This window comes from Kwoniella shivajii, chromosome 3 (assembly GCF_035658355.1).
Source record: "Kwoniella shivajii chromosome 3, complete sequence".
NCBI classification, from domain to species: Eukaryota; Fungi; Basidiomycota; class Tremellomycetes; order Tremellales; family Cryptococcaceae; genus Kwoniella; species Kwoniella shivajii.
The window spans coordinates 233126-259121 of record NC_085910.1 but is presented as its reverse complement, the minus strand read 5'-3'; the positions used below and the strand labels follow the sequence as shown (position 1 = coordinate 259121).

General features: G+C 45.5%; 13 protein-coding genes across 13 annotated transcripts; 7 read left to right on the top strand and 6 right to left on the bottom strand.

The window, feature by feature from the left end:
• Positions 1-213: 213 nt before the first annotated feature.
• IL334_002322 (uncharacterized protein) lies at positions 214-492 on the top strand (the record flags this gene model as incomplete). Its single annotated transcript, XM_062934068.1, has 2 exons — positions 214-327; positions 376-492. The coding sequence occupies 2 exons, from the start codon at positions 214-216 to the stop codon at positions 490-492; spliced, it is 231 nt and encodes a 76-aa protein (XP_062790119.1).
• Positions 493-621: 129 nt separating this feature from the next.
• IL334_002321 (uncharacterized protein) lies at positions 622-1906 on the top strand (the record flags this gene model as incomplete). The annotated part of the gene is made up of 5 exons (XM_062934067.1): positions 622-791; positions 834-928; positions 984-1042; positions 1089-1179; positions 1257-1906. The coding sequence occupies 5 exons, from the start codon at positions 622-624 to the stop codon at positions 1904-1906; spliced, it is 1065 nt and encodes a 354-aa protein (XP_062790118.1).
• A 127-nt stretch (positions 1907-2033) lies between these two features.
• Positions 2034-3343, bottom strand: IL334_002320 (uncharacterized protein; the record flags this gene model as incomplete). Its single annotated transcript, XM_062934066.1, has 5 exons — positions 2034-2215; positions 2277-2673; positions 2737-2811; positions 2861-2946; positions 3034-3343. 5 exons carry the CDS (start codon positions 3341-3343, stop codon positions 2034-2036), a joined length of 1050 nt encoding a protein of 349 aa, XP_062790117.1.
• Positions 3344-3912: 569 nt separating this feature from the next.
• IL334_002319 (uncharacterized protein) lies at positions 3913-5969 on the top strand (the record flags this gene model as incomplete). Its single annotated transcript, XM_062934065.1, has 8 exons — positions 3913-4506; positions 4881-5096; positions 5150-5300; positions 5364-5411; positions 5520-5535; positions 5587-5686; positions 5750-5886; positions 5942-5969. The coding sequence occupies 8 exons, from the start codon at positions 3913-3915 to the stop codon at positions 5967-5969; spliced, it is 1290 nt and encodes a 429-aa protein (XP_062790116.1).
• Positions 5970-6006: 37 nt separating this feature from the next.
• Positions 6007-6444, top strand: IL334_002318 (uncharacterized protein; the record flags this gene model as incomplete). The annotated part of the gene is made up of 1 exon (XM_062934064.1): positions 6007-6444. One exon carries the CDS (start codon positions 6007-6009, stop codon positions 6442-6444), a length of 438 nt encoding a protein of 145 aa, XP_062790115.1.
• Positions 6445-6565: 121 nt separating this feature from the next.
• On the bottom strand, positions 6566-7230 carry IL334_002317 (uncharacterized protein; the record flags this gene model as incomplete). The annotated part of the gene is made up of 5 exons (XM_062934063.1): positions 6566-6637; positions 6709-6769; positions 6822-6946; positions 7014-7084; positions 7155-7230. The coding sequence occupies 5 exons, from the start codon at positions 7228-7230 to the stop codon at positions 6566-6568; spliced, it is 405 nt and encodes a 134-aa protein (XP_062790114.1).
• A 286-nt stretch (positions 7231-7516) lies between these two features.
• On the top strand, positions 7517-8769 carry IL334_002316 (uncharacterized protein; the record flags this gene model as incomplete). The annotated part of the gene is made up of 2 exons (XM_062934062.1): positions 7517-8133; positions 8202-8769. The coding sequence occupies 2 exons, from the start codon at positions 7517-7519 to the stop codon at positions 8767-8769; spliced, it is 1185 nt and encodes a 394-aa protein (XP_062790113.1).
• A 1936-nt stretch (positions 8770-10705) lies between these two features.
• IL334_002315 (uncharacterized protein) lies at positions 10706-13551 on the top strand (the record flags this gene model as incomplete). The annotated part of the gene is made up of 18 exons (XM_062934061.1): positions 10706-11032; positions 11098-11128; positions 11187-11231; positions 11292-11374; positions 11438-11444; positions 11511-11530; positions 11586-11746; positions 11802-11892; positions 11956-11972; positions 12027-12049; positions 12097-12185; positions 12248-12442; positions 12496-12538; positions 12594-12649; positions 12704-12846; positions 12903-13119; positions 13181-13304; positions 13505-13551. 18 exons carry the CDS (start codon positions 10706-10708, stop codon positions 13549-13551), a joined length of 1719 nt encoding a protein of 572 aa, XP_062790112.1.
• Positions 13552-13906: 355 nt separating this feature from the next.
• On the bottom strand, positions 13907-18001 carry IL334_002314 (uncharacterized protein; the record flags this gene model as incomplete). Its single annotated transcript, XM_062934060.1, has 20 exons — positions 13907-13953; positions 14020-14423; positions 14492-14835; positions 14905-14989; positions 15053-15237; positions 15295-15336; positions 15388-15458; positions 15518-15786; positions 15843-15893; positions 15947-16012; positions 16058-16182; positions 16247-16317; positions 16371-16653; positions 16711-16812; positions 16870-16885; positions 16945-17309; positions 17365-17387; positions 17502-17553; positions 17626-17645; positions 17707-18001. The coding sequence occupies 20 exons, from the start codon at positions 17999-18001 to the stop codon at positions 13907-13909; spliced, it is 2916 nt and encodes a 971-aa protein (XP_062790111.1).
• Positions 18002-18808: 807 nt separating this feature from the next.
• IL334_002313 (uncharacterized protein) lies at positions 18809-19895 on the bottom strand (the record flags this gene model as incomplete). Its single annotated transcript, XM_062934059.1, has 5 exons — positions 18809-19006; positions 19124-19345; positions 19423-19578; positions 19655-19819; positions 19884-19895. 5 exons carry the CDS (start codon positions 19893-19895, stop codon positions 18809-18811), a joined length of 753 nt encoding a protein of 250 aa, XP_062790110.1.
• A 464-nt stretch (positions 19896-20359) lies between these two features.
• Positions 20360-22859, top strand: IL334_002312 (protein disulfide-isomerase domain; the record flags this gene model as incomplete). The annotated part of the gene is made up of 13 exons (XM_062934058.1): positions 20360-20511; positions 20579-20604; positions 20689-20802; positions 20856-20885; positions 20935-21202; positions 21264-21283; positions 21340-21457; positions 21518-21601; positions 21662-21767; positions 21824-22269; positions 22363-22408; positions 22478-22648; positions 22725-22859. 13 exons carry the CDS (start codon positions 20360-20362, stop codon positions 22857-22859), a joined length of 1716 nt encoding a protein of 571 aa, XP_062790109.1.
• Positions 22860-22984: 125 nt separating this feature from the next.
• IL334_002311 (uncharacterized protein) lies at positions 22985-23799 on the bottom strand (the record flags this gene model as incomplete). Its single annotated transcript, XM_062934057.1, has 2 exons — positions 22985-23612; positions 23669-23799. The coding sequence occupies 2 exons, from the start codon at positions 23797-23799 to the stop codon at positions 22985-22987; spliced, it is 759 nt and encodes a 252-aa protein (XP_062790108.1).
• Positions 23800-24324: 525 nt separating this feature from the next.
• On the bottom strand, positions 24325-25239 carry IL334_002310 (uncharacterized protein; the record flags this gene model as incomplete). The annotated part of the gene is made up of 2 exons (XM_062934056.1): positions 24325-25000; positions 25082-25239. The coding sequence occupies 2 exons, from the start codon at positions 25237-25239 to the stop codon at positions 24325-24327; spliced, it is 834 nt and encodes a 277-aa protein (XP_062790107.1).
• Positions 25240-25996: the final 757 nt, after the last annotated feature.

Sequence of the window (25996 nt, the reverse complement as noted above, 5' to 3'; positions counted from 1 at the left end):
ACAAAAACGATTATATTTACAGGAACTTTTCGTTATCGCCCAAACATTACGTAATCACCAGAGAAGCAAACTTCACCACAAAAATCAAAATATCTCTGTGAGTCCGACTGATATTACCATCTGCAAACGGTTGTTTCGCTACCTGAACACATCCTGCCTTTTCCCCCATACAAGCCTCATAGTCCTGGAAGTTTATCGTGGAAGTATCTAAAAATGGAGCATGAAAATACTACACAGTCAGAAAGCTCAAAGTCAAGCTCCCATATCAAATCCATGATCCACTCGCGGACACATATCGACGCCGGTGATCTGGTCATTATTTACATGGTGAGTCATAGGATGTAGGATGGAATATGCAAGACTGAATCGATTTAGGCTAGAGATAATATGACCACTGTCACCGTCACTCCAGGTCAAGAGATACATAATAAGTTTGGACGATACTATCACAATGATCTGATCGGCCAGAAATTTGGTACAAAAGTGAGTTGAAAGGCAGACTACATGGGCTGATTCCTGTAGCTGCACTCTCCTCCACCGCAATCTGGCTATATACATCTATTACGTCCGACCCCCGAGCTGTGGACCTTGTCACTTCCTCATCGGACCCAAATCCTCTACATGCCTGATATTTCCTACATCACTATGCGACTGGGAGTACGAGTAGGAGGCAGAGTCATAGAAGCTGGTACTGGAAGTGGGAGTATGACACATAGTATGTCAAGGACTGTTGGAGATTCAGGTCAGGTATACTCATTTGAGTACCATGAGCCGAGATACGAAAAGGCATTGTAAGTCCCATGTTTCAACGGATTTATTGCTAATCAGAATAGGGAGGAATTTGAATTGCACGGACTTGACAACGTGAAATTGCAGCATCTCAATGTGTGTAAAGACGGTTTTGGAGATGCTACCGGTATCGAAGCAGGTACGTTTATCTGCTTTGCTGACATAGATCGAAGTTGATCAGGGTGACTCGGCAGTGTTTCTCGATCTGCCTGCTCCCTGGGAAGCCATTCCTCACGCCATGAAGACATTACGGGTGAGCTTTGGTATAAAATACGAGGTCCTTTTCTGATCTGTTTCAGCCTGATATCACCACCAAAATATGCTGCTTCAGTCCTTGTTTGGAACAAGTATTAAAGACGGTGTCGACTTTACGAGCCGAGGGGTTTGCCGGTACGCTTATCGCCGCTTCTCTCTCTCTCACACATAATAGAAGTGACGAATACTCATATCATTCTATCTACTTGCAGACATATACACACAGGAAGTGCTTCTCCGTACTCACGAACTTGCACCTCCGCCTCCATCTGATTCTTCTCATCTTGGTAACGTCTCATCGATTGTGAACAGACTGAAAGCCCACGAGAGACGAAAGGAAGAGCGAAGAGCGGTGCAGATGAGAAGCGCCAGAGAAAAGATCAGAAAGCAGAAAGAGGGGGAAAGTGCAAAAGCCTCAACTTCGACGAAAGAGAGCACAGAACTCGGCTCAAAGCGGAAGCTGGATGATGAGGGAGCACCTAACAACGGACCATCGTTGGCTTCAGTCGTTGACGAAGGGTCTGAAAGCACGATACCGGTTGTGGAAACCGACGGTACATCAACGAGATGGTCAGAACCTGAAACACAGCTGGAAGATGTAGTACTCACGAAACCAACAGCTGAAATGAAAGGACATACATCTTACCTCACATTCGCTTCGTACTACCCCGAGTCCATAAGAGCAGCTATTGCCGCTCAAGAGACGGGCAAATCTGCCGCTGCAATACCAAGACTTGCTGAACTGGTAGCAGAGGGCATGTTCAGAGCTGGCAGTGAGGAAACGGAATATGGCAGTGAGGGTTTGGATGAAGTGATAGGTACATTGACTGAAGAGGAGATGATCGCTCTTGCAGATAAATAAATAAGCATGTTGCATGTATTCAGAAATAGCCTTCAATTCTGTTCATCGTTTTCGGTGCTAAATCACTAGATGCTCTATCTCCAGGGTAGAAGGAATTTTTCATTTACATATTTGAATTTGACGAATTTTAGATGGCACCTCTCCTCATCAGGCCAGGCAGCATTTCTTGCATCCGTCTGGCACTCTGCCTCACCCTGTCAAAATCTTCGCGTCTGGCTCCGACCAGATCCGCAATATCCTTCCAGTCCACGATACCATCATGGTGTCGCAGCTGCACAAAAAGACTCTGATTTGGACAGAGTAAAAGCTCTATCGCACATCTAGATAAGTCCCTGATACTACTAGACCAAACGGTTTACTCAAAACTTACCGAGGATCTTGCTTCTTACGTCGTCCGTCAGCACTCTGCTACCACATCCTCTAAGTCTGCTCCCGGTCCGATCAGGTCGATCGTCGCGATCTTGGCGACATTGTCGACACAGATATCCCGTCGGTGCTGAAAATGTCTGAAGCGGAGTGTCGGCTCGAGAGAGCAATCCGGGACTGCCTGGGCGAAGGTGTCGAGGAGCTTTGTAGCACTGGCCGACATAGGAAACATCTTCTTCGTCCTCTTCTTCATCTATAATCTCTTGAAGCTTTCGACGGTGACTATGATGGTGGGATACGTCTTGCTTGGTTCCAGCAGGTTTACTACAGCTGTCGTTGGTCAGTATGCTGACTGCTACAGCAACACTCGTTTCTTGTTGTTCTTTTTGTGGGGGGTTCCTCTGCATCAGGTGGAGTTATCAGAACAATGTTTATTTCACGCTTGAGAATCGCATAGTACTTACTCTGTAAGGATGGAAGCTAGTCTGCGGCACAGATCTCACGAAGACCACTTCATCAAAGTCAGTCTCCTCTTCATCCTATAAGATCTTGTTAGCTCGGATGACAGGATGTTAAGATCTTGCTCACTATTCTGACATCATCTTTTGGTGATTCTGAATCAAACGGGATAAACAAAGGCTCCTTGGGAACGACTGTTTCTTGATCGTCTTCCACTAAATAAGCTCGGAAGCATATAAGCATTTTCATGAAAGATCTATCCACCACTTCTCCCCCTTGAAGTCATGTCATATTATACGTACCTGCGCTGGGTTTATGCGAATCACCTGCTCCCACTTTGTCAAGCTGACGAGATATATGAAACTTTACAAGAGGCAAATCACGCCAAGATATGGGGGTTTGACAAGGTTCGGAACGGCAAGACGTGGCGTGTTTCGACAGGGCGGAAGGATTGGAGGTTGATTCAGTAGGACCATTGTTTCGATGCGAAAATTTGATTGTTGGAGGAGGTGTAGGTAATCCTGCGTGTTGCAATTCGGGTGTAATAGGCGATTTCGACGAGTCAGACATGAGGACGAGGAGAGCTTCAGGAGACGGTCTATCTGGTTGCATGATATAACTTGAGCACAGTCGATCGGCACTGCTGCTCCAACAATCAGTATAGATAGCGACGAACACAATGATGAAATGTGAGCTGTGAGGGTATCGATCAACATGGTTGTACATGGTCTAATGCGTTTTATTGTCAGAAATATAACCATTTCACGGTTGTCAAGGTAGCTGTGGTTTTGGACTTGATTCCATTTCATTGCATCTTCTTTCTTTCATCGTGTTCCTAAGTATCACGCTAGCCACCGCATCAATTCATCTTGTCTAACCTCTTCCCCACTGTTTCTGACTTTTCTCATCACCCAATGCTCCTCCCTCGTCTTCGTCAATCCCTCCTGAAAGTGTCCACTGTGTGCCACTCTCAATCTGAAGTTCTCCAGTTCTATTTGAAATTCGGATTTCCCCGCCGAAGTCTCACAATCTCTCCCCTCCCCTCCCGGTAATGTTTGCTCTTTTTAAACATCACCCTCCTTCTCACACCTGCTTCCTTATCTACTAGATCTCACTCTTATCAGCGTTCCTTATCATCGGTCTCTTCGTCGGTGCGTGAGTCTTTGTAGCTTGTTAGGACAATGTTATCCACGTCATCAAGTGGAAAAGGGAAATCACCGCCGGCAAGACCGCAACTCCTTGAACCTCCGGCTACCATAATATCACCACCGTCACCAACAGATGCCAAGGACTTTCATCCACCGACATTCACATTTCCTCCGCAGCCATCACCATCAGAACAGTCAGATGATGCCATAGAGTATGATTCTCCGGAAGAGGCGGAAGAAGTCGACTCACGACCCCCTGCTCCAAGGCCTAGAAATCGCTCCAGGCAATCTTATCAGTCTCTCAGTCCCAACCTCACACCGCAGATATCGACGAAAATATCGGACTCACCCAGTAACGATTATACTCTACAGCTGCCGGAGTCACCTGCGCCTTCGGCGTCTCCTTCACGACCTGCTTCACCATCATCGCCGCGTTACAGACCTAAAGGTCTGCATCATCGTCGCACCAGCTCGACTCATCGAGTGAGAGAGACCACGGATGGACATCAAACGAGTACAGAAGATGGAGCAAGGATGATCAACCAATACAAGATAGGGAGAAGTTTGGGCAAAGGTGCTTATGCTAAAGTGGAACTGGGTGTAGATGTAGGCTCAGGCAAGGAGTATGTGAGTACTATCCGTTATTACTAAATGTTGACACATGATAGGCTATGAAAGAATTTTCTAAATCGCGACTGCACTATCAAGCATTGCAGGAGAAACATCGGCAAGACACGCGTGGTAGGAACAGGAGAGCTCATCCCAATGAGGGATCTTCAAAAGGTGTGGTTGAGAACTTGCCCATGGAGGGAAGCAATCAACCGTGGGGAGGACAAAAGACGATAGACGAGGATCCGTTAGGCTTGATACGGAGAGAGGTGGCTGTCATGAAAAAGCTCGAGTACGTATTCGCCCGTTCCAAGTTTTTCTGTTTCGCTTACCTGTAAATTGCAGTCATCCGAATGTGGGTTTCTGATATTGCAACTCATGCTGATTGTTAGATCGTTCTTCTGTACGAAGCAATCTCGGTTCCTACAGCAGACGCTCTAGTCCTTGTTCTCGAGTATATGCCAGGAGGAACGTTAATGGAAATCAAAGTCGGCTCAGATGATGCTCATGCTGCAGTTCCATATCCGCTACACCAATCGAGAGAGTATTTCCGACAACTCTGCTTGGGTCTAGAATACCTGCATGCGAATGGTGTCATTCATCGAGATGTAAGTCACTTTCCATCTGGCCTTACTATACAGGTACTGATAGATAGATGTAGATCAAGCCTGACAACGTCTTGTTGTCGGCGAATAAAGAGCTGGTCAAACTTTGCGACTTTGGTGTCTCCGAAATGTTTACTGCCGCAGATGATGATCGGATCAAAAAATCTGGAGGCAGTCCGGCTTTTCTGAGTCCGGAGAGTTTTACTGGTGAGTGAACATGTCCAGCGATCATTTTTATGTAGGGCCATCCGTGACTAACGGTCATCGTAGCTCATCAACAGGATCTCCACGGTAAAGCAGTAGATATCTGGGCGCTCGGTACGTTTCTGATTCGGGGACACTGCTAATATATAGGTATTACATTGTATTGCATGTTGACCGGAAAATTACCATTCAATGTTCCGACACCGATGGAACTGTTCACAGCTGTTAGAGAAAAGGAGTGAGCTCTGATGCTAACGTCTCATCTTTCAGTTACTGATTTCATGTGTAGTCCTCTTCTCCCCTCATCGTGGGACTCGTCCTTGAAGGATTTGATAACGAAGATGCTCGAAAAAGATCCCCAAAAGCGAATTGCAATGTCAGACCTCAGAGTGAGATTGAGAGGCAAATTGTCAAGCGTGTCATTCTGATGCCTGACATCTATGCTGTATTAGGAACACCCTTGGGTTACCGAAGGCGGCCAAGAGCCCATGATTGATAGCGAGACGAATCTGTTCGATGTCGGAAAGCACGTGGAGGAGCCAACGCAAGAAGAGCTCAAGAATGCTATTGGTTCTTTGCGCGGAATTTTGTGAGCTGAACTCATTTGTGATAAGGTTCTCTATCGCTGACAAGCCCTTTTACAGTACAGTAATCCGAGCTGTACAGAAGTGAGTCGAAGAAAGCCAACCACAGGCTAACATAGTCTAGGATGCGTCGTCTCCGACTCAAACGTCGCTCTCTTTCAGGGCAAGGTCCGCCATCTCCTGGCGAATCCACTAATCCTTCTATGGCGTCTGGATCTATGGATTCCTACGTCTCTCAGGACCAAGGCACCAGTGCAACATCAGTTTCTGACGAAAGAGAAGATGCCGAATACCGTGATATAGTCGGCTCAACCGTTACGAACCCCAGAACAATGAGCGTAGCTTCTCTGACCAGCACAGAAAGACAAGATTCCGAAAGTCGCGGAAAGCCTGTACTGAAAGAAAAGCATCTTGATAAAAAGCCGGATCCGGAGCAGAACAAAGAAGGGAAGCAGGAAGGAGAGGAAACGGGGGATGCAGGGGACGAGGAAGTGCCGCTGGTGGATTCTCCCGTTTCGTCGGATAACGAGGAAACGCAGAAGACGCCTATGCAAAGTGGATGATAATAGAGTTCATGATTTTTGGGTCAACGGTTCTGAAGGATACGGTTGTATAGTTGATTGGCCCCTTATACTGAGTTTATCTTGTGATCGAACGATAGTCATATATAATGCATGAACGCAATCATGCCGCAATAGCTTCTTGTTGCCCACTGGGACCTTGTAAAGCTTGGAACTGTTGTTGCAGTCCCATAATCTATGTAAATGGAAATCATCAGTCATTCTCAATGGCCACCATCCCTTTTCAATAAGAGCGAATCGACTTACTTCATCCTTCTTCTTAGCAGCCTTTTCTTCGTTCTCCTTTATTTGAGTCTCCACTCGTTTTCTGTCATTTGCAGCATTAGCATTCACAGATATCACAGTTTCCCTTTACTCACATTTCTGATCTAATGAATTCAAGCCTTTTTTCTACATTGACTTTGGCTTCATTCTGATCTTGAGGCACTAGTGATGGTCCAACAAGTTTATATACGGTATTGTGAGATTTGAGTTGAGTGAATTCCTTATCGCAATCAAACGGTTAGCCACAGGAGACCTGCTTTCTAGTCCTACGCTGAAAGCTGTATTACCTTCAGTACCAGTTCGTTCTCTGAAAGCTGGGAGTCGAGACGTTGCCTAGCTTCTATCACTCCTGCAAGATCTACGTCAGAAAAAGGATTGGTAAGCTTCGATATACGTCGAGATTGCTTCCATGAATCAATTCGACCCACCAGCTTCTAGTTTTTGAAAGGCTATCGATGACGTCTGTAGTTGAGCTTGTAGAGAAGCTATCTTCTTGTCAGCCATTGTAATAAAAAGATGCTTTGTTATCCGGACTGAGCGATGTACGGATGAAGGAGGAGAAGAAGAGTGAGACAATCTTCAATGCAGGAGGAGTTTCCATCTCTTTTCCTCGTTGCACCAAGATGTCAGGTTCAAACCGTTGGCTATATACGTCGATGTCATCACTTTTCTATTTACTTCTTTTCACGTCAGTTATAGGATTTTGCCACCCGAAAACCATGACTTCAATTCTAAGATCTTAATCAATACACTTCTGCTTTCTCTCGATGATGTGATAAACTTTATGACAATGGCAAAAGAAGGCTCCTGCGGACCAACAAAAAGAGTTGCTCCCATCAGTGCCACCGCGTACGCTTTCTCCCTCAGCACTCCCAAAAACAAGAAGACTAAACTATCAGATGTCAACACGTCGACGTACAATACCCTGCAAACGCCTACTAGAGTGAAGAGGGAATTCACAACACCTCAACCTCCTTCTTTCCACACTCCTGGTCCGTTGAAACCATCACTTCAGCCATTAGCAGATGATAAAACGGAAACAGAAGAGGAGAAACCACTCCAAGCTATTTCGAGCATCGAAACACCTCGACGTCCATCCACTGTTTACAAGCCCCTCGGCTCTTATAGCTCACCAATCGTCCAGCAGCTCAAATCTGGCGATCCCGGTCCGTCCACTTCTAAAACTCTTCGACGGCTGAATGAAAGAGTCGGTCAAGTATTCACTCCCGGGAAAGGACCTCAAGACGAAACCGACTTAAAACCCAGATTTGCTTTGCACGAAACGTTACTTTCCGAGAAAACAGCCGATGATCTTTTCTCTAAAAAGAGAGCCGCCCTATTGGAGGAAGACGAAGGCTTAGGAGTTTCCCCAAGGGGCAAAAGAATATCCAAGTGGACAAGTAAAGGGTGAGTTAACCTTCTATCGTCCAGTTGAAGACGACTTTCTGACCTCTCTTCTTCTTCAATGTACTCAGAGCTCCACCCCCTTCAGTCCAACTTGCAAACATCATTTCATCCTCCAACGCATCTCTGCATCTTTTCTACACATCAATGCAGCATCTCCTGTACCCCGCACAAAAAGTTAATGCGTCTCTTCCTCGATCGTCAAGATCGAATATACACAGCAAGGTGAACAAGTTGTCTCCTTTTGATCACATCGAACAATCCGCTACAATACGTCTTCGCATATCTCAAGTCGTGCAAGGTCCGACCCAACATTCATCCATGTTCTGGTGTGAACCCATCAAGTGGAGATCGCCCTCGGAAATTCCTGACAAAGTGCTCATTTTGCTCCAACCTCTTCCTAATGGATGTTCGAAATTAGGAATAGACCCTTATCTTTTAGCTATGAAAGTGGAAGATGACAGGCAGAAAAAGTGGCATGTTGGTGTGTGGGCATGGAGTGAAGTAAAACTACCCGTGAACGAAATGAGCCTGCAGTCAGAAGAAAAGAATGGAGAGATGGAGGTAGAAGGGGATCAGCCGCGTTCAGCCTTTATTGTAACAAGGTATCTGATTGCTGAAAAGCCCCCAAGTGTATAATCTTGCGAAAGTTGTAAATCTCAATATGTATCATGTATCAACACATAACGATCAGCATTTGGAATCATCATTATACATTATCGTTTCTCGAGATTAGGAGGATCATCTTACTACCGCTTAAAAGCCATATCCATGCTGAAACCGATGTGAGCAGACAGTTCATTATGGCAAGTCCGCAATCCTACTCACATGTTGACTATAAGCGTAAGGATTGGTAGCCATCATCCCATATGGATAGCCCATTCCCATTCCCCTGCCATACATGCCAGCGCCGAGTCCGTAACCTGGTCAAAACTCTTCAGCCATCGTTGCTTTCGATATTGCCATCTTCACTTACCCATTCCACCGATCCCTCCCATTATGTAAGGGATACCGAGTCCGCCGGCATAATACGAGTTCATCATCTTTCAGAGTATCAGTAAAATTCTAGATGAGAGACTACTCACAGACCCTCCGTAAGCCGGAAGCATGTTCATTGTGTACGGCGACCAATATCCCCCGTACATCTATTATTATTTGGTAAGGCTGTGTGCTGCTTAGTGCAGATGGTAGTGATTTGTCGCTTATACTTAAAGGTATGTGAATTTGTTGATGATCTGAATTAGGTGTGAATATTATATACGATGATCGACACTGTCGCCACCGTCAGGCCTCTTTGCTGGGGACTGTGTTACGTCAAAGCATGAAACAATGGGGTGGAAAGACTAGAAGATGATGACGACAATCGGAACACACACCCCTGGATATGACTCGGGAGGTCCCAAGTCCCCTGATAACCGGAAGTACAAAGGAGGTTGGGTAGAGATGATAACGGGAAACCAAACAAACTATACGCTGCACGTCTTTCTCTGTCTCACTCTGTCTCATGGGCGACAACAAAGGAGCGAAGGCTAGATCAATCAATCGGGATCTGAACACATGATCTGACAAACACCAGAGACGCAACTTGAGTACGAGTATTGATGGATGAAAAATACGGAGTGGATGAAGCTAGTCTGCGCAGGGTTCAGACGCTAGGTAATTTCTTGTCAAATGTGTTCGACGATCAAACAGCCCTTTTCAACCATTTTTTCAGGGATGGCAATGACTAGGAGCTGACCACCGACGGGCTACAAGCGCGAGTCTACAGTCCGTACCTACAAGTCCCATGATCCGTCTTCTGCGTGGACGAAAACGCTTTCCAGCTGGGACCTCTCTGTCTCAACGTCCTTGAAACATCCCCCTTGGAATATAATTGTAAATGTATGAGTTTTGCGGTAATAGCCACAATCCCCGCGGGGGTGAAAATGCGGCAGATGGTGGTGGACAAAAACTTCTTGCATTAGCGGGATCTAATTTTACTACCGCTGGCCTGGAGCGAATACAAATATTTTGTAATCTCAGGGTTCCAGTCTACTAGATCTTCCCCCATGATATCATTAGAATTGAAAATCCACCCCCCCCCCCCCCCTTGGTTTGAAATTGTCCGATTAAATGGAGTAAGGATACACCACATTGATGTTTGCACCTACACTCCAATTTCTTCATCCATCCTCATTGCAGTCCTTGGTTCTCGTGTTTATCGTAGCAACAACAGCCATCAAGGTAAGTGTGAGCTCGAAGTCACCGCGACGCTCGGATCTATGTCTTTTCAGGAGCTGACTATCGATTGCTTTGCTCCCCCTTTGTCCTCTTCTGTTCACCCTTTCCGTTTTAGAACCATTTCAATTCCTTTGTAGTCCAAGCGACTAAGAGTCAATACATCAACAACAAGTGAAACACACAAACACAAAGCTGCTGAACACATAAGTGAGATTTCTAAAGCTCTTCTTCTACATTCTGCTTCCCTATACCTTGCAACTTTGCGAATCCTCCGCCTTTCTTCTCTATCTGCCTAGCACTTCGGCTCATCATGTCTTCTCACCTACAGCCATTCACTTCCCTCAAATCATCCAGAATGTCCGTAACACCTGAAAATCTCGCTCACCGCCTCGCCGGTCTCGATACCAATGATGTACCTCCCGCCCGAAGCCACTCACCTTCCGCCCCCGCTTCCCCAACATCAGCTACGGCTCGTCGGGGGTCTGTTTTGGACAACGGCACCAATATTGGCTCCGCTTTGGGTCGTAAATCGTCTACCGGCGGCTCGAAACCTAGTATCTCCATGACCAACACTGATGGAGAGAGAAGAGGCAGCTCCGGGAGTGGTAGAGTCAGCAGAAGGGGTAGTAACATTGTGATGACACCTGGAGGTGCTCAAGCTGTGTATCACCATAGAACCAATGTAAGTATTCAGCACACCCTCGTGTATAGATGAGAATTGTGATGCTGACGTTACGACGTATTCAGGATGACATTGAGCTTCCGCATGCTGAGAAGAGTATGTCGTACTCCATTCCCGCTGACGGTACGATGGGCTAACTGTAGAGCAATTATAGAAACTATTGCTGATCATTTGAGGAAATACGAGAGCCTCCTGACCCGTAAGTCTTACGCCTCGAAATGCTGGAGTGGCGTTAAGCTCACTCGCTACCTCGATATAGTCACTCCGCAGCGAATGCGAATGATTGTTCACTCATTCGAAGAGACTTTAGACCTCGGTCTTCAGAAAGATGGTCAAATTGTCGTAAGTACGCGGAGGCATCATTTCACCAATGATTTCGTACTGATATCTCTTCACTCTGCTCAGCCTATGAGTAAGTCTTGATGTTGGCTTCATTCGTGCTTCCTGTATAGTGAAATATGCTTACCTTCCCACTCAGTTCCCACCTTTGTTTTTGGGGTGAGTATCACTATTGGATTAGCAGTTATTTGATAGCTGATCTCATTTATTATAGTGGCCTACGGGTAAAGAAATCGGCGAGTACCTTGCGCTTGATTTGGGAGGTACCAACCTTCGAGTTTGTCTCGTAACTCTTCAGGGACATGGTAAATTCGAAGTCACCCAAACCAAGTACCGCTTAACAGAAGAGCAAAAGCAAGATGAGGGTCAAAAACTGTGAGTTTGCCGAGATGACCAACTTCTTTGCGAAGGCTGATCAACTGTTCTGCAGCCTGGATTTCTGTGCGGAATGTTTAGACTCTTTCATTCGTGACACTTTAGGCAGAACTGAAGCAGATGGTATCCTTCCGCTTGGTTTCACAGTACGTATGACTCGTTTCCGTATAATTGCAATGAGCTCGCTAATCTAGCCATTGCCCTTATAGTTCTCATATCCTTGCTCGTGCGTTATCTTGTCTGATGACCCAATTTCTACTGACCTTGTGACTTCCCACAGACAAGATAGAATCGATCACGGAGGTATGTTCAATATATCTCTGAATGGTGCCATATTGACTTTTTCCCAGTTCTCATCCGATGGACTAAAGGATTTGGTGCACCTAACATCGAAGGTCGAGATGTTGCCGCCATGTTCATGGAAAGTCTGAAAAAATACGTGAGTGCAGGATTCCGAGAGACCACCGATTGGACAAGGCTGATTGACTCCGATATGTCCAGGCCGTCCCCGCCGAGCTCACTGCTCTCATCAATGATACCACCGGTACTCTCGTCGCTTCCAACTACGTTGACCCCCATACCAAGATCGCTGTTATTTTCGGTACCGGTTGTAACGCCGCTTACATGGAGACTGCTGGTTCCATTCCCAAGATGAGCAGCATCGGTCTTCCCAAAGAGCAAGGCATGGCCATTAACGTGAGTTCATGTCGTGTACAATCGGCAGAATTCAAGCTGACGGGATATCCCAGTGTGAATGGGGAGCTTTTGACTCCTTTGACCATCAACATCTTCGTGAGTTCGTTTTTCAGCTCGTGTACGGTCATTCTGACTGACAACCTAACTGTAGCTCGAACCAAATATGACATCATTATTGACGAATCATCGAACAAACCTGGAGAGCAGGTATGCATGTCCGTCGCTTTATGATGGATCCCAATTGACACTTGATCATTACAGTCATTTGAAAAAATGATTGCAGGTCTCTATCTAGGAGAAATCTTCCGATTGATCATCTGCGAGCTTATTGACGCCGGTGATTTGTTTTTGGGTCAAAACACCTATAAGCTTGAGAAAGCTTATGCTTTTGATACTGCTTTCTTGTCTTTGATGGAGAGGTAAGCTTACTGCACATACGACCTGACCTGACACTTCTTAGTGATGTCACCGATGAACTCCTCACTGTCATTGGTGTATTTACCCATTTCTTTGGTGTTGAGACTACACTCGAAGAACGACAATTCTTCAGAAAACTTGCTGTGCTGATCGGTACTCGATCTGCCCGACTTTCCGCCTGTGGTATCGCTGCTATCGTCAGCAAAAAGGGTTATCTCGACGAAGGGTGTGCGGTCGGTGCTGACGGATCCTTATACAATGTAAGTCCCAGTGGCGCAACTACGCGCATCCATACGTCAGCTAATCTCGAGAGCAATCCAGAAATATCCCAACTTCGCCAATCGTGTCCACACTGCACTTGTCGATATCTTTGGTGAGAAGGGTAAAAACATTGTCACTCACCACGCAGAAGATGGTTCCGGTGTAGGTAGTGCTATTATCGCAGGTGCGTAACTCGGTCTTCAGGTTCAGACAGGCCATCTGTTCAGGCCATTCTTCTGCTATTACTTCTACTTTCTCGAGAACTTTCGTGATTTGCTCTCACTGCCTTCTTACGCAAACCTTGTCTTCGGTTTTATAAAATTGGGGCTGTGTGATCTCTTTCGAATCGTGTCAAGATCTAGACTAACGATGTTTGCTACTCAGCCATGACTAAGGCTCGAAAAGACGCTGGGTTCTTCGTGGAATATTAAGAGTTTGGATGAAAGCTTATGCAAGGAGGAAAATACCGGGGAGAAAGGGGTTCTATTTCTACTTATGTAATATCACGAGGCGAAATAAGCATGATTTAAAGACGATGGGGTATATGCAGATCTTTTCATTTTAGACGGTGTGCTGTCCGGCCACGAGCGAACACTCAGAATGTAGTGTGCAGCCGAGGCAGAGAAAGACCCAACAAGTCCCAACTATCGTAGTCTGGCTTAAAAATCGGAAGCAAACGAAACTTGAATGCTGCCAAAAGAGACAGTATGCATGCACGTAAATTCGACATTAGGTTAGATCGTTAGTAGTCTTATAATCTTCCATCTTCATTCCCTTGGATCGGATTCAAGGCCCACTAGGTTGTGTGGAATTCGTAGTCGTCCCCAAAATCCCTATCAGAGCAGCGATATTCAGGATCACCCATGATTGCATCGATATAAATGGGTTGTGTGACTCACCGTCAATCAAGGTATTCCAATATTCATCACTACTTTCTGTTCCTGGCTCGATCGGTAATCCACCTGTTAAGCCAACATGATTCATAGCTACATCTGCTATACCACCCATCAGACCGAATTGATTCGGATAACCGAATTCTCCTGGAGGTCCAACGAACCCACTGGTAGAAGTAGGAGTCTCCTCCATGAATTGATTGACATATCCTGGTATTGATCCTGGAGTTGGGGCCAAACCTGGCCCAGGACCCAGTGACATGTTGTTTAATCCTCCTAAGCCAGCAGATGGCGTCGCCATTGATGGCATAGATAAGTATCCCATTCCCCCGATGGAATCAAAGGCTGGTGCTGCTCCGTTGACGGACCCGACTGCTAGAGAAGTGTTAGCATTGATCCAATGATCCAACCTATCAGGCCCATTTGATCAGTATATCTCTCCAGACAAGTTTAGTTCCCAAGAATAAATTCAGCTTACAGTTTCTGCGAATGATCGTCTTCATGACTTCCTGTTGAAGCAGGACTTTGAGTGATTCCACCATGATGTATAGGTGCGAACTGGACGCCGCCTCCACCGATGTTCCCCCAAGTGCGTGGTGGCGGCATTGGTTTGGTGAACTGTATGGTACTGGGTCCACCGGGTGTAGGGGCTTCATCTCTTGGTTGGACGCCTCGAGGATAAGCATTCGCATGAGTGGATGAATCGTTGCTCTGCCGCAGAGCTAGAAGGAGAGCGACAGAATCTTTATCGTGCGAGTTCAGTTCTCCGGGACCGAAAGAGTCCTCAAATATCTGCGCTGCTCTTCGAGACAAAGTTTGAATCTAGACGTATGAAATCGATTAGCTATTGCTGCGCTTACATGGCAGCTAGCAGAGGGGGTCATGACTAACGATTTGTACCTCCTTTTTGGTTGTGGCATCTTTGCTGGCCACCTCGTGCCAAGGGTTTTGTTCCAAGAAAGTAGTCAGAATTCGTCTACACTCAGTCAGTCAGCTAGCTGACTTGACTCTACACAAGCATATATAAACTTCAGCATACCTCATTTGGTCTGCATCTGGACCTCTAGGATCTATGATAGCGCTTATACCAGCAATCATGGCACTGTTGAACATCTTGAATTGCCCGGTTATGGCGTGGAAGCGGAAATCGGGCACATCCCGTTGGAAATCTTGCCTGATTTGGAAGTCGAGTTTGGCAGCTTCGAAACAAGCTGTTCGAGAAGCCTAGCACAAATATGTCAGTAGGCAGACCCATGACTTTAGTGGGCAAATAGTACTCACAGCATATCGATCACTCGACAATTTTCGGAGAAGCCAAGGTCGCTATAAACTTTGTCAGTACTTGACTGACGCAGCAGATGACAAGCAGCTCACATGCAATATTATAGTGGTGACCAGGACCTCTGTCAATAGCATTAATCTGTGCACAGGTAGCCAGAAATGCACTACATCAAATAACAATGTGAGTCATAGCCTCAAGATGAAGAGAGCATATGGGACCTACCTTGATCTAAAGTCTTATCGGGATCATGCATCCTGAAATGAGGTGGTAGTTGATCAACGAATGCGTCCAGATCCTGTTGTAGCATTTCTACGTCGGAATACTGAGCAGGCTCATTTAGTTTCTGGAAATGGTGAACAATCTTGCCAATGATTCCTGCCAATCGTTTCCTCAAGATCAGGAAAAGGGCCGGTGTAGGTTCTGTATAAGGACGTGGTAGTGGAAGGCCAAGAGCAGGGTTGTATTCCGTCAAATCGATGTTTGAAGGCGGTCTGAAGGTGAATGTCAGTGTATGTAGGATGAAGCAAGGATTTGAAAGTGCTCGTACTGAGTGTCAGTGTAGCTATCTGAGATACTTGGTGGGCGGCCCAGCACGAGACTACATATGCTTCTATCAGCTCGATAACACGGACGTGTGGAAAATTCACTGACCTGTACAGTTTATCTGCATGATACAGGTAACTCCATAATCGCCTTCGATACTCAGTTTGGAAAGGGCTGAAATCAACAGGTCAATATTTAGGATACATGATATCAACTTACTCAAGACCCAACTTTGATCCGTCACGATGTAAACCAATAGCTTGTGCTGTGCGCAAGGATGCACCTAGCTGTGACCAACACTCGGTCAATCGTCGATCATGTATCAGGACCAGATACATTGCACTCTGTTCGTGCCGACAGATTAGCTTGATCACTTTTTCAGCAGGTGCGGGACACTGTCCAGCTTACAAGAAGTCGAGTTATGACCAGCTCGATGCTCTCTGACTGGACTGCCGTAGCGATCAAGATACTTCGTCGAGCTGGCAACAAATGTCAGTTCATTTGATATCGCTCTGAATGCAATGATACTCACAGCTCCAGTACATTCTCAGACTAGATAGCTTTCTGGTTTCCTCATCACCTGCCCACTCATCAGGCGCTTGCCTCACAGCAAGAGCCAAGACGATGAACACCAGCGGTAAAGCTCGAACATTTGATGGATCTACGGCTGTAGACCTGTTATATAGGTCTTCGTATGATGATCGGAATGATCGTTCATCAATGGGATATCGAACGAAATTTAGTTTGTCGAAGAACCAATCGACAATTCGGTCGGCAAAGTGTTTCGGCGGTAGTTCCTGCACGAGCTCAGCCACCTAAAGGTCAAAACCTTAGCTGAATTCCTTAGATGCTCAGACTTTCAGATAGCTAACCTTGTGTGGGCTGACCCCACAGTCCGTGATCAGTCTTTGCAGGTTCTCAGCTGGAGTTCCGTGTATGTCTAGCTTCATCTTAACCTTGTCGTTGATGTTCATCTGGGTAAAAAGGTCAGTCCCTCTAAGATTATACCGTCCAAAGCGATCGCAGCGTACCGTCTCAGGAAGACCACTAGGAATCTCCGGACATCAGCATATAACACAAACAATTTAGATTTAGGGATGGCTCACCCCTCTAGTTCTCCAAGCCATCCTTTCCCTACTTTGGCCAAACCGTCCTCATCCGAACTCGCGCCTCTTTCAAGATCATTCTGACCCAGTTCCGATCCGTTGGTGGGCGGTCGTGAACCGGAAGGTCCTGCTAAGCTCCCATGAGATAGAAAATGGTGTGGCGATGATGGGGTTGATGGAGCAGAAGCGAGATGTTTTTGGAATGAGGATGAGGTGATCCAGTCTCGCACGGCATCATACTGTGTAATCCCACCAGTATGCCTTACCACGACAGACAACACAGCTTCAATGCTTTCAAGCCTTTGCACGGTTTGTGGATCGGGTCCAGCATGGTTATTAGAGCTCGCCTGCGGGTTATACGGTACCTGATAGAAATCGTGAGTTGGAAGTGTATCTATCTCAAACGTCTGTGACACTCACACAAAGCTCAGGCACTTTTCGTGCTAAGAAGAATGGAAAGGTCAGTACGGCCATCCAGTTTCTGAACGGCAACGCAAGACTACAGCTTACCGACACCTTAGGAGCAGAAGTTATCAGCAAACGATTAAAATACGCACAGGGCGAGCAAAGATGATACTCACAATGATTGCAGGGAAATTCACGATTGCACTGTCACCGATCACTACGTGGTCAGCGGGATTCATTTTTGCAGGATATCGACTATGGGTGATTTAGACACACCTTCTGTTTTCGCTTGGCACCTGAAACAACCCATGGTCAGCTCTTGAGTAGGTAAACAGTTGATATAGAGGAGAAACGTACATTGTGCACAGCTGAGACTGACTCTCTTCTTCTTTTGTCCAGATGCATCATGCTGATGTTGCGACTCTACGCTAAATTGTCTTTCTGGTGGGTGCGGATATTGTCCCGGGACATCGGGAGGGATTGGTCTCTTCATTGAAGTATGATCTATAGACGATATGAATGGATAATTTGGTATTTGAGGTGAAGGTGTTGTATATGATAAGGCTGATGGGGTGAGAGGTGACTGCGAATTCGTTCTAATGAAAGGAGCAGATCTCTGATAGTACGTAGGTGGATGACTGACAGTATTCATGTCCTATTTGGTATAGACAGTTTATGGTGTCGATTGTGTTAGGTATTGCAATATGAAGCAAGATGGTTGACATGGGATGAATGAATATGTTGAGTGAAGCGGGGTAAGCAGTTTCGATGATTTACGGAATGGATTGCAAGTTCGATGAGAGCGAAAGTTGAGGACAAAAGGAATCAGGGGCTTCAATTGGTTGAGAGGACTAGCAAGTGGGGAGAGTTGTAGTTGAAGTGCATGGGATAGTTGTCCTCGTATACCATAGGTGATAGTTTGATCCCACGGTCTCGGAAGTAATCCACACTTTCTTCGTAGCTCGCTCCTTCCCTCCCTTTATTTTTTCTGTGTCTTCTTCGAAGCGGTGATATGGAAAATGTGGTGCGTTGTGTGATTGCAGTCATGTTATCTGATAAAAAAAAAACTGATGTGAGTCCGTTGTTAGGGTAAACAGAAAGAATTGTGAGATGCCCTGAATTCAATCAATCATAAACTACAATTCACCGATAACTCCGGACTATCCCGACATGCACTCGATGCATCATCTCCATGTGGCACTTTTCGTCAACTTCGGCCGAATATGGAAAGATTTGAGGGGGGGTATTATCGTAAATAATGTATACAAAATACAGTCTCATCTCTTCTCGTCGCCCTGCCATTGGAACGCTATGTCAAGCGTCGTTCCTTCATTGCAAATGCCGCGAGATAATTTGATACAACTGTGTAGCTGAAACAGTCTAAAAATGATCATGATCTAAGATCGACGAAAGATCAGATCTATAAAAGCGACTCATAAGACGCTAAGGCCGAGCGTATTTAATCTCTTCTCAACGCGTCTAATCGTTTCTGAAGATCAGCCTCGTCTGCGCTCATCGGTCCTCCGCCTCCACCTGGTCCTTTTGGTGTCTCCCCGCCACCGCCGGTAGGCATAGATGGCAAACCTTCGGCTACTGCCACTCGAGAGTTCTGTACCGGTTCGTTGGCTAGCGGATTGGCAGTTGGTGCGGAGGCGAGCTAACGTGGTGAAGTGGTTTACATCAGCAATCTGATTATAGCTCAACTGGGGCCACAATAAAATCTCTATGCAGTACAATTTGAAGCGATCGAGGACAAAGCACGAGCTCAACTCACAGATTCGTTCATACTCATACCAATCTCGTCCAAGACCTCTTTCAGTATCTTATCACTTTCTACCTCTTCGCCTTCGCCTTCATCCTCGTCCTCCATCGCATCATCCACTGCATCCGACATCATTTCTTCTTTCATGTCCATAGTTGAGGATTCTTTCTCAAAGTCATTCATGATTTTCTGTATTTGAGGAAGATTCAAACTTCGATTCATTTGGCCCATTGCCTGAGAAAGACCGGGGTTTCAACAATCAGCCCATGATATTCACTACGAGTCAATGACGATATTTTAGGTTGACTCACTCTTGTTGCGCCTTTCATAGCTGTGGCCATTTGTTCGTTGCTTCTTAGTGTTTGCATTCTGAGTGATACCGCTTGAAGTTGTACTCTCATCTGTGTGAATTTCTGAATATACCTTCTCGTCCGTACCAAATCTTTCGCGAGGATTTTGCATGCATTCTATGTAACAATTGGAATCAGCACTACATTCCTATGCGTGTCAGTCTCTTTCGTGGTCGACAAGATTGTGACATACCATATTACCAGCTTTGGCATTTCGCTTTATATCAGCCATTGTCTTTTTTTCTTGAGCTTCCAATTTCCCCTTTTCCCTATCCAGCTCTCGCTGTGCTTTTTGAAGGGATCTTTGATGCTGTCGCAGACGCTCTGCAGGGGTCATTGACCGGCCAAACAAGGTGTCCTAGCGGAAATGAGATCAGCTGTAAAATGGTGATACCTTTTAACGTCGAAGCATCCCCACTCACCAGGATGTTCATGATGGGCAAATTTGTTCGCGGATGTTGGTGAATGTGCTGAAGAGATACACGGGGTTGTAAAGGAGCGGTCTTTGGGTGTGATACTAACCAATCAGTTGAAGCAAGCTGATGCTTGCTTCGATAGAGAACGATGACGATTGGCAAGTTATTGGTTGAAGGCTTCGGGTGGCCAGCGTCACAACGAGATATACAATATGAGTAGCACGTGGCTAACCCTAAGTCTTTTACGTAATATCATACCTCATTATGATGATCCCCGTTCCTTTGAAATGACAATTCAGTTAATCGTTTTGCTCCTTTTGCCGCTTGTCCTGTCCAACGTCTTGACAGCTAGATATGATCACAGAGGTGTCTGCAGCTTGACACTTTCTATCGAGCTTGGAACAAATATTTCAGCGTCATTCCGGACAGTAGTATTTCCATTATTTACTATTTATCTTCGCGATAGACGCAAGAGACTCCCAATGCGATTTCCTCGATTTTTGGCATCTTGCTTGGCGTTAGCCATATCACTTGACATTGTGTCGGCAGCTGTAGCAGCGGACTCATCGGATGAATTTGACCTTCGTCAGTTGACAGATGATAATTTTCGTTCAGAAATTGCTCATGGTGTATGGTGAGCAGCAATGTCTCTAGCCCTCATCACTATGAGCTGAAAAGCTGACTACTTTGCTTATTCATAGGTTGGTAGAGCACTATTCCCCGAAATGTGGGTGATAGACTGGTCCTCCTTCAAAGGAAGACCTGGTCAGTATAGCTGGCAAGCGGTAGCTGACTAGTCTTCCCTTTTCAGGTAGTCACTGTAGATCTTTTGCTCCCACTTGGCTTCAAATGGCGAAGGACAAGCAACATTTGGAACGATTGACTGGATTTCATATGGCTCAAGTTAATTGCCTTGCTCAAGGAGGTACGAACAAAATTGCTTGCATATGAGACCTATAACTGATGATATCGTCTCAGACCTGTGTAACGCCAACGGTATCAAGTTCTGTGAGTCTCTGATCGATCAGCAGTAGAACTCATCCTGATGATCACACAGATCCTCAACTTATGTTGTATGTCGATGGTCAACCCAAGCCTCATTATACAGGTGATAGATCGTATATAGACCTTGAAAAGTTCATCGACGAGCATTCTTCAACCTACGCACAATCCTACATGGCTGCTGGAACTGAAGAAGGAAGAGGGTTAGGCGGACTAAAACCTAATCCTGACGGAGTGGTGGCAGAGATTGATGAAGCCCAATTTGGAAGCTTAAAAGAAAGTGGACCCGTAATGGTTGAATTCTTTGCACCTTGGTGTGGACAGTGAGTGTAACGAGAGATTTTGTTTTAGCCCTGAACGGAGCTGACACCTGTCGTGGGATAGCTGTAAAAAGCTTAGACCGAGTAAGTCAAGCTTTTTCCGACCTGTCTATTCTGCGCTAACTGATCACCGTATATAGCATATGAGCAGCTCGCAGAAACCATGAAAGGCAAATTGAATGTCGTAGCAGTGGATTGCGACAACCACAAAGGGTTCTGTAAGAATGCTGGTGTTCAAGGTTATCCTACCATTCGAATGTCAGTGCTCCGTTTCAATGTGTGGCGGTCATGTAAGCTTACGGGAAAATTTATCACCAGGTATCATCATGGTACTCGTACAGAGTTTTCTGGTGCTCGATCTCTCGACAAGCTGACAGCATTTGCCGAAAAAGCAGTGAAGGTGTATGTGTCTATTAGTTTCTCCACGCCCTTACGGTTGCTAATTCTGCTATGCTATTTTAGCACTACCTTACAACCTATCAAGTTGGACGACTTCGATTCTGTACTCACTTCTGACGAGGCTTTCTTCTTGTACCTCCAGAATTACGACACTACTGTTGCTGATCTTGTGAGCCAAGATCTCTAAGTACTTACTGAATAATTCAGGCTGACTTGATCAACAAGAATTCGGTCAAAGCTGCTCTTGAACCCCTTCTGGGCTCAGTGCCAGCGTATACTTCATCTGATCCCTTCCTTTATCAAAAGCTGAATATAGCAAATCCACCTCCAACATCGGTGATGTTGGCTTTTTCCTCTCACTCTTCTCGACCTGTAGGGTCCTTATCATTCCCCACTACCGCCGAAAGCTTAAATCGGTTCATTCAGTTACATCGATTCCCAACTCTGGTTGAACTCACCGGAAGTAATCACAACTCGATCATGAACTCTGATGCTCGTCCTATAGTCGTCTTAGGGGCATTGCATAAAGGTGACGAAGGCAAAAAGGAGATGGACAGCTTAGCTGAAGTGGCTAAAGCTTGGAAAAAAGGCGGAAGATCTTTCGCTCAGCCAGTATGGTTCGTCTGGGTAGATGGAGAGAAATGGAGTGGCTGGTTGAAACAGCAATATGGGTGAGTGGATACTTTTGTGGAGCGAGCACCGGACCCTTTGAATTGTGAAAGCCCCGAGCAACTATTTCGTAAGTGTGCTGACTGTACCTCCAGCATTAAGAAGGGCCAATTGCCATCTGTGGTAGTGATTGATCCACCAGTAAGTCAACCTCGATTTGCTATGATGAGTATGTATGTGCGGTGCAGTGCTGATCACATTGAACTGTAGATGAACGAATACTATGATACAACAATCGAAGGTACCCAAATAACTTTTGATGGTACCAGTATCTTCTCAGTTCTTGAAGGTGTTTATCAACATTTCCTTAGGCCGAAAAGAATTGAATCCACCTTGGAATGGGGATCAAGGAGTGCTGCAGCTACATTGATCACATTTGGAGTGAGTTAACACCGCAGCACAAACTCGTTGATCGTAAAGAACAATATACTGATCTCATCTTATCATATCTTCACAGCAAATGAGCGTGGACCATCCTTTACTTGCCTTAGTGCTACTTGTAGGAGCGGTAGGACTGTTCGTTGGGTTACTGCAGAAATGCAATGGGAGAGATCTGAAAGATTCCGGATCTGGAGGCTCAAGATTAGATTAGTGCAATGTCCGTGTAAGTTTTCGACTTGAGCAGTGTATACCCTGCATTCGGCATGATACCTGGTTTGTCATGCGAAAAATGTATAGCATAATCCGCTGGCATGGCTTTTACTTGATTGAGCTTCTTCAGGCCTTGATAGACGTATCCTGCTTGTCTTTCATCACTTCGCCAAAATATTCCACCGCTGTTTCCCTATTGTCATCGCTGCCAGCTAGACTATGTTTCCTGTCTACCTTCATCAAAGCAACCATATAAGCTAGAGGGACTCTCTCAATCTCCCAGATTGGCCATGATGCCACCTCCAAGACCCCGGCACCTCTGCTGAGCCCAAGATAGCCGGCTGAGCTCTCCTCCGATTCTTGAAGCTGTCGCCACCGAGGAGGATCCGGTATTGTGCGATCGAGAGGCCAAGTCCAATTTCCTTTCTTCGCAATGGCACGCATAGCGAGATCCATGTTATCAAGCTCAGCGGCAATTATAAACACGTAATGAGGGGATATCCATTGTGGTACAAAAGAGCTAGCATGATGTGAGAGACAGCTCAAGGCAAACTCGCATTCGTATTTCTTTGACAGGAGAATGCAGTTCCGAAATGATCCAAGAGAATCCCGTACTAGCTTGAGAGACTTGCCAGTTATTACATCCAGGAACATTCTAACGGTAGATGAGTGTTCGATTTGGGAGTCGACCAGCTGGATCTTTCTATCAGGAAGAGAATTTGCGAAATCGTGTATCATTCCTCTGAAGACAGTGCTGTCGATTTCTCGATGTTAATGACTAAACTCGAAGAGGTACTGTTGAGAACTCACCTGTGAGCTTGAAGATAATACTGATGAACCTTGAAACCGACATTGTCGCTAGATATGAGGGTCAGTTCGGCTTCAGGATCGGTATACACGTCGTCCATCATAGGCAATACCGCTTCTTCTTTTCCGCACATATTGTATGAAGCGTGTACTCTCCTTTTCATGCGATGAAGCACGATCGATAACTGGATTTTTCTGTTACAAGCTAAATTTTCAGTCTACCAGCGTCAGCTCGGTTATTGCTACAAAACAAAAGCACCCAGGTGACCTTTTTGGTTCGACTCGAGTCTTGTCATGGGACAGTTCGCGTCAAACGTGTATATAGCACAAGAGCAACTCTAATTCTGGCTGACTTGCATTTATCATCCCCCGCCAAAGCTGTCTAGGAGCACGCAATGGAAGTCTCACTTAATACAACAGTCTGGGTCCTATGACAGTCAAGATTTGAACTTTTCGATTTCTCGCAGATGTGTAAACGTAACGAAGTGGCAGTACTCGGAGAGCGGAGTATGGAATTCCAGTACGTGATCAACTAGTAATTTACCATGCTTAAACAGCCTCGGCCTCTACTGGCGTTGATCAAACAGTAGTAACGCGATGCATATCATTGTCCATCTTCATTCCGGTACGATGAAGAGGAGCATGTCCATCACATTAGCCTAGCCTTCTATGATATCCAAAAAGCATCTTGCGGCATGTTCGTAGCTTCTCTGACCTGGTTGTAGATTGTGTAGCATTGCCGTTCTACTCAAGGCAAAAACGTATTCCAATGGTAATCTAAAGACTTCAGCCCATGGCCAACTTGCAATCTCCATTGCACCTCTTCCTCTCACTTCTCTTCTATTCCTATGGTTCAAGTTCTCTTCGATCTGGTCGGTAGTCCACCAAAGGGGAATAGGCATGAACATGACTTCGTTCAAAGGTCGATTAACAACTACCCTTGAGGGGATGTCAGATCGTGATCTACCATTTCTTGGAGTAGGTGGTTCACTGCAAACCAAATTTCCAGAATTCCTAATTGCATCCGCGGCTAATCTAGCATCATTCAGATGTGCAGCCAAGATGAATATCTTTCCAGGTCCAACATCAGGTTGTTGAAGCATCTTCCTACCTTGAGAAGAAAGTAAAGCGTTCAAAGAAGGACAATTATATTTGATACCAAAATCAACACAGCTTCTCATTATTCCCAAATCACCTCGAGTCAATTTGATCTCATGACCTATCTGAAGGTCTAGGAATAATCGAATGACATGGGAGTTCTCAATATCTTCGTCGATCAGATTAAGATGAGCTTCAGGATGAATGTCCGAATTGAGTGTAGCTTCCCATGTTCGACTATCCAGAGGTACGATTAGCTTTACTTCCATTTCCCACCGTCACACTTGCGCTGATATGAGAAGGCGAAGGACAATTCACCTGTATGCCTGAAGAAATCCCCTTTTCACTCTGAATCCTACATCATCACTGGAGACAAGGATGAAATCCGCATCTGGATCATTATATCTCTCGTCGGATGGCAATTCTCCAACCCAATCGATTGGACCGGTACGACTTGTGGCGCGAGTACTTGACATTTTGCCTTTCCCGAGTCAAATAAGAATGTCAGATTTTTTGATAGAGATACAGTAGAGGGATTGATTCGAAATTCTTGTCAAGAATGGACAAACAGACACAATGGTATCAATGTGTTAAATAGAGAACAGATAATGAGAATGAAGTTACAACGAAATTGTTTTGACATGATTCCACCCAAAATTGTGGAAAACTTTTAGGTTGGGGAAATTGATTATTTCGCATATATTGCCAACGAAAACGATTCCGTATGATGTCTGAAACTTCAAAACCTTGGGGTAACACGTACTCTTGGAGTGTTCATTTCTGTACACCAAGGTCACCTATTGGCCTCCCCTTTGAAAAATTACATAGATGCTCAATACACGCCCGTGCGAATGTCATACTAGCTTCTGTCAGAACACTTGTACTTCGCTTGTCGGAACAACTGTGAAACCTTGTGGCAAAGACACAAGGAATGTGCAAGATACACAATCAGTTTATAGCTACATCAATACTTCTTAGTTTACACAGCCGAATCAATTGGGGACAGTACCGGGAATGATCTCGATCGCGAATTCTCCTTGAGTCTTATTAACTGTATGTTAGTTTTCATTTGCCGTTCATTCTATTCACCTCCTGCAAACTTCCGTGTCATATCCCCAAGCTCCTGAAAGTGATCTTCTCCTCCTCAGTAATCTAATTCGTCTTCCTCTTTCGAACAGTCCCCCACTCTTGCTAAAAACAGCCTTTGTTTTTCCCGCTTTTGTCTTTTTTCTT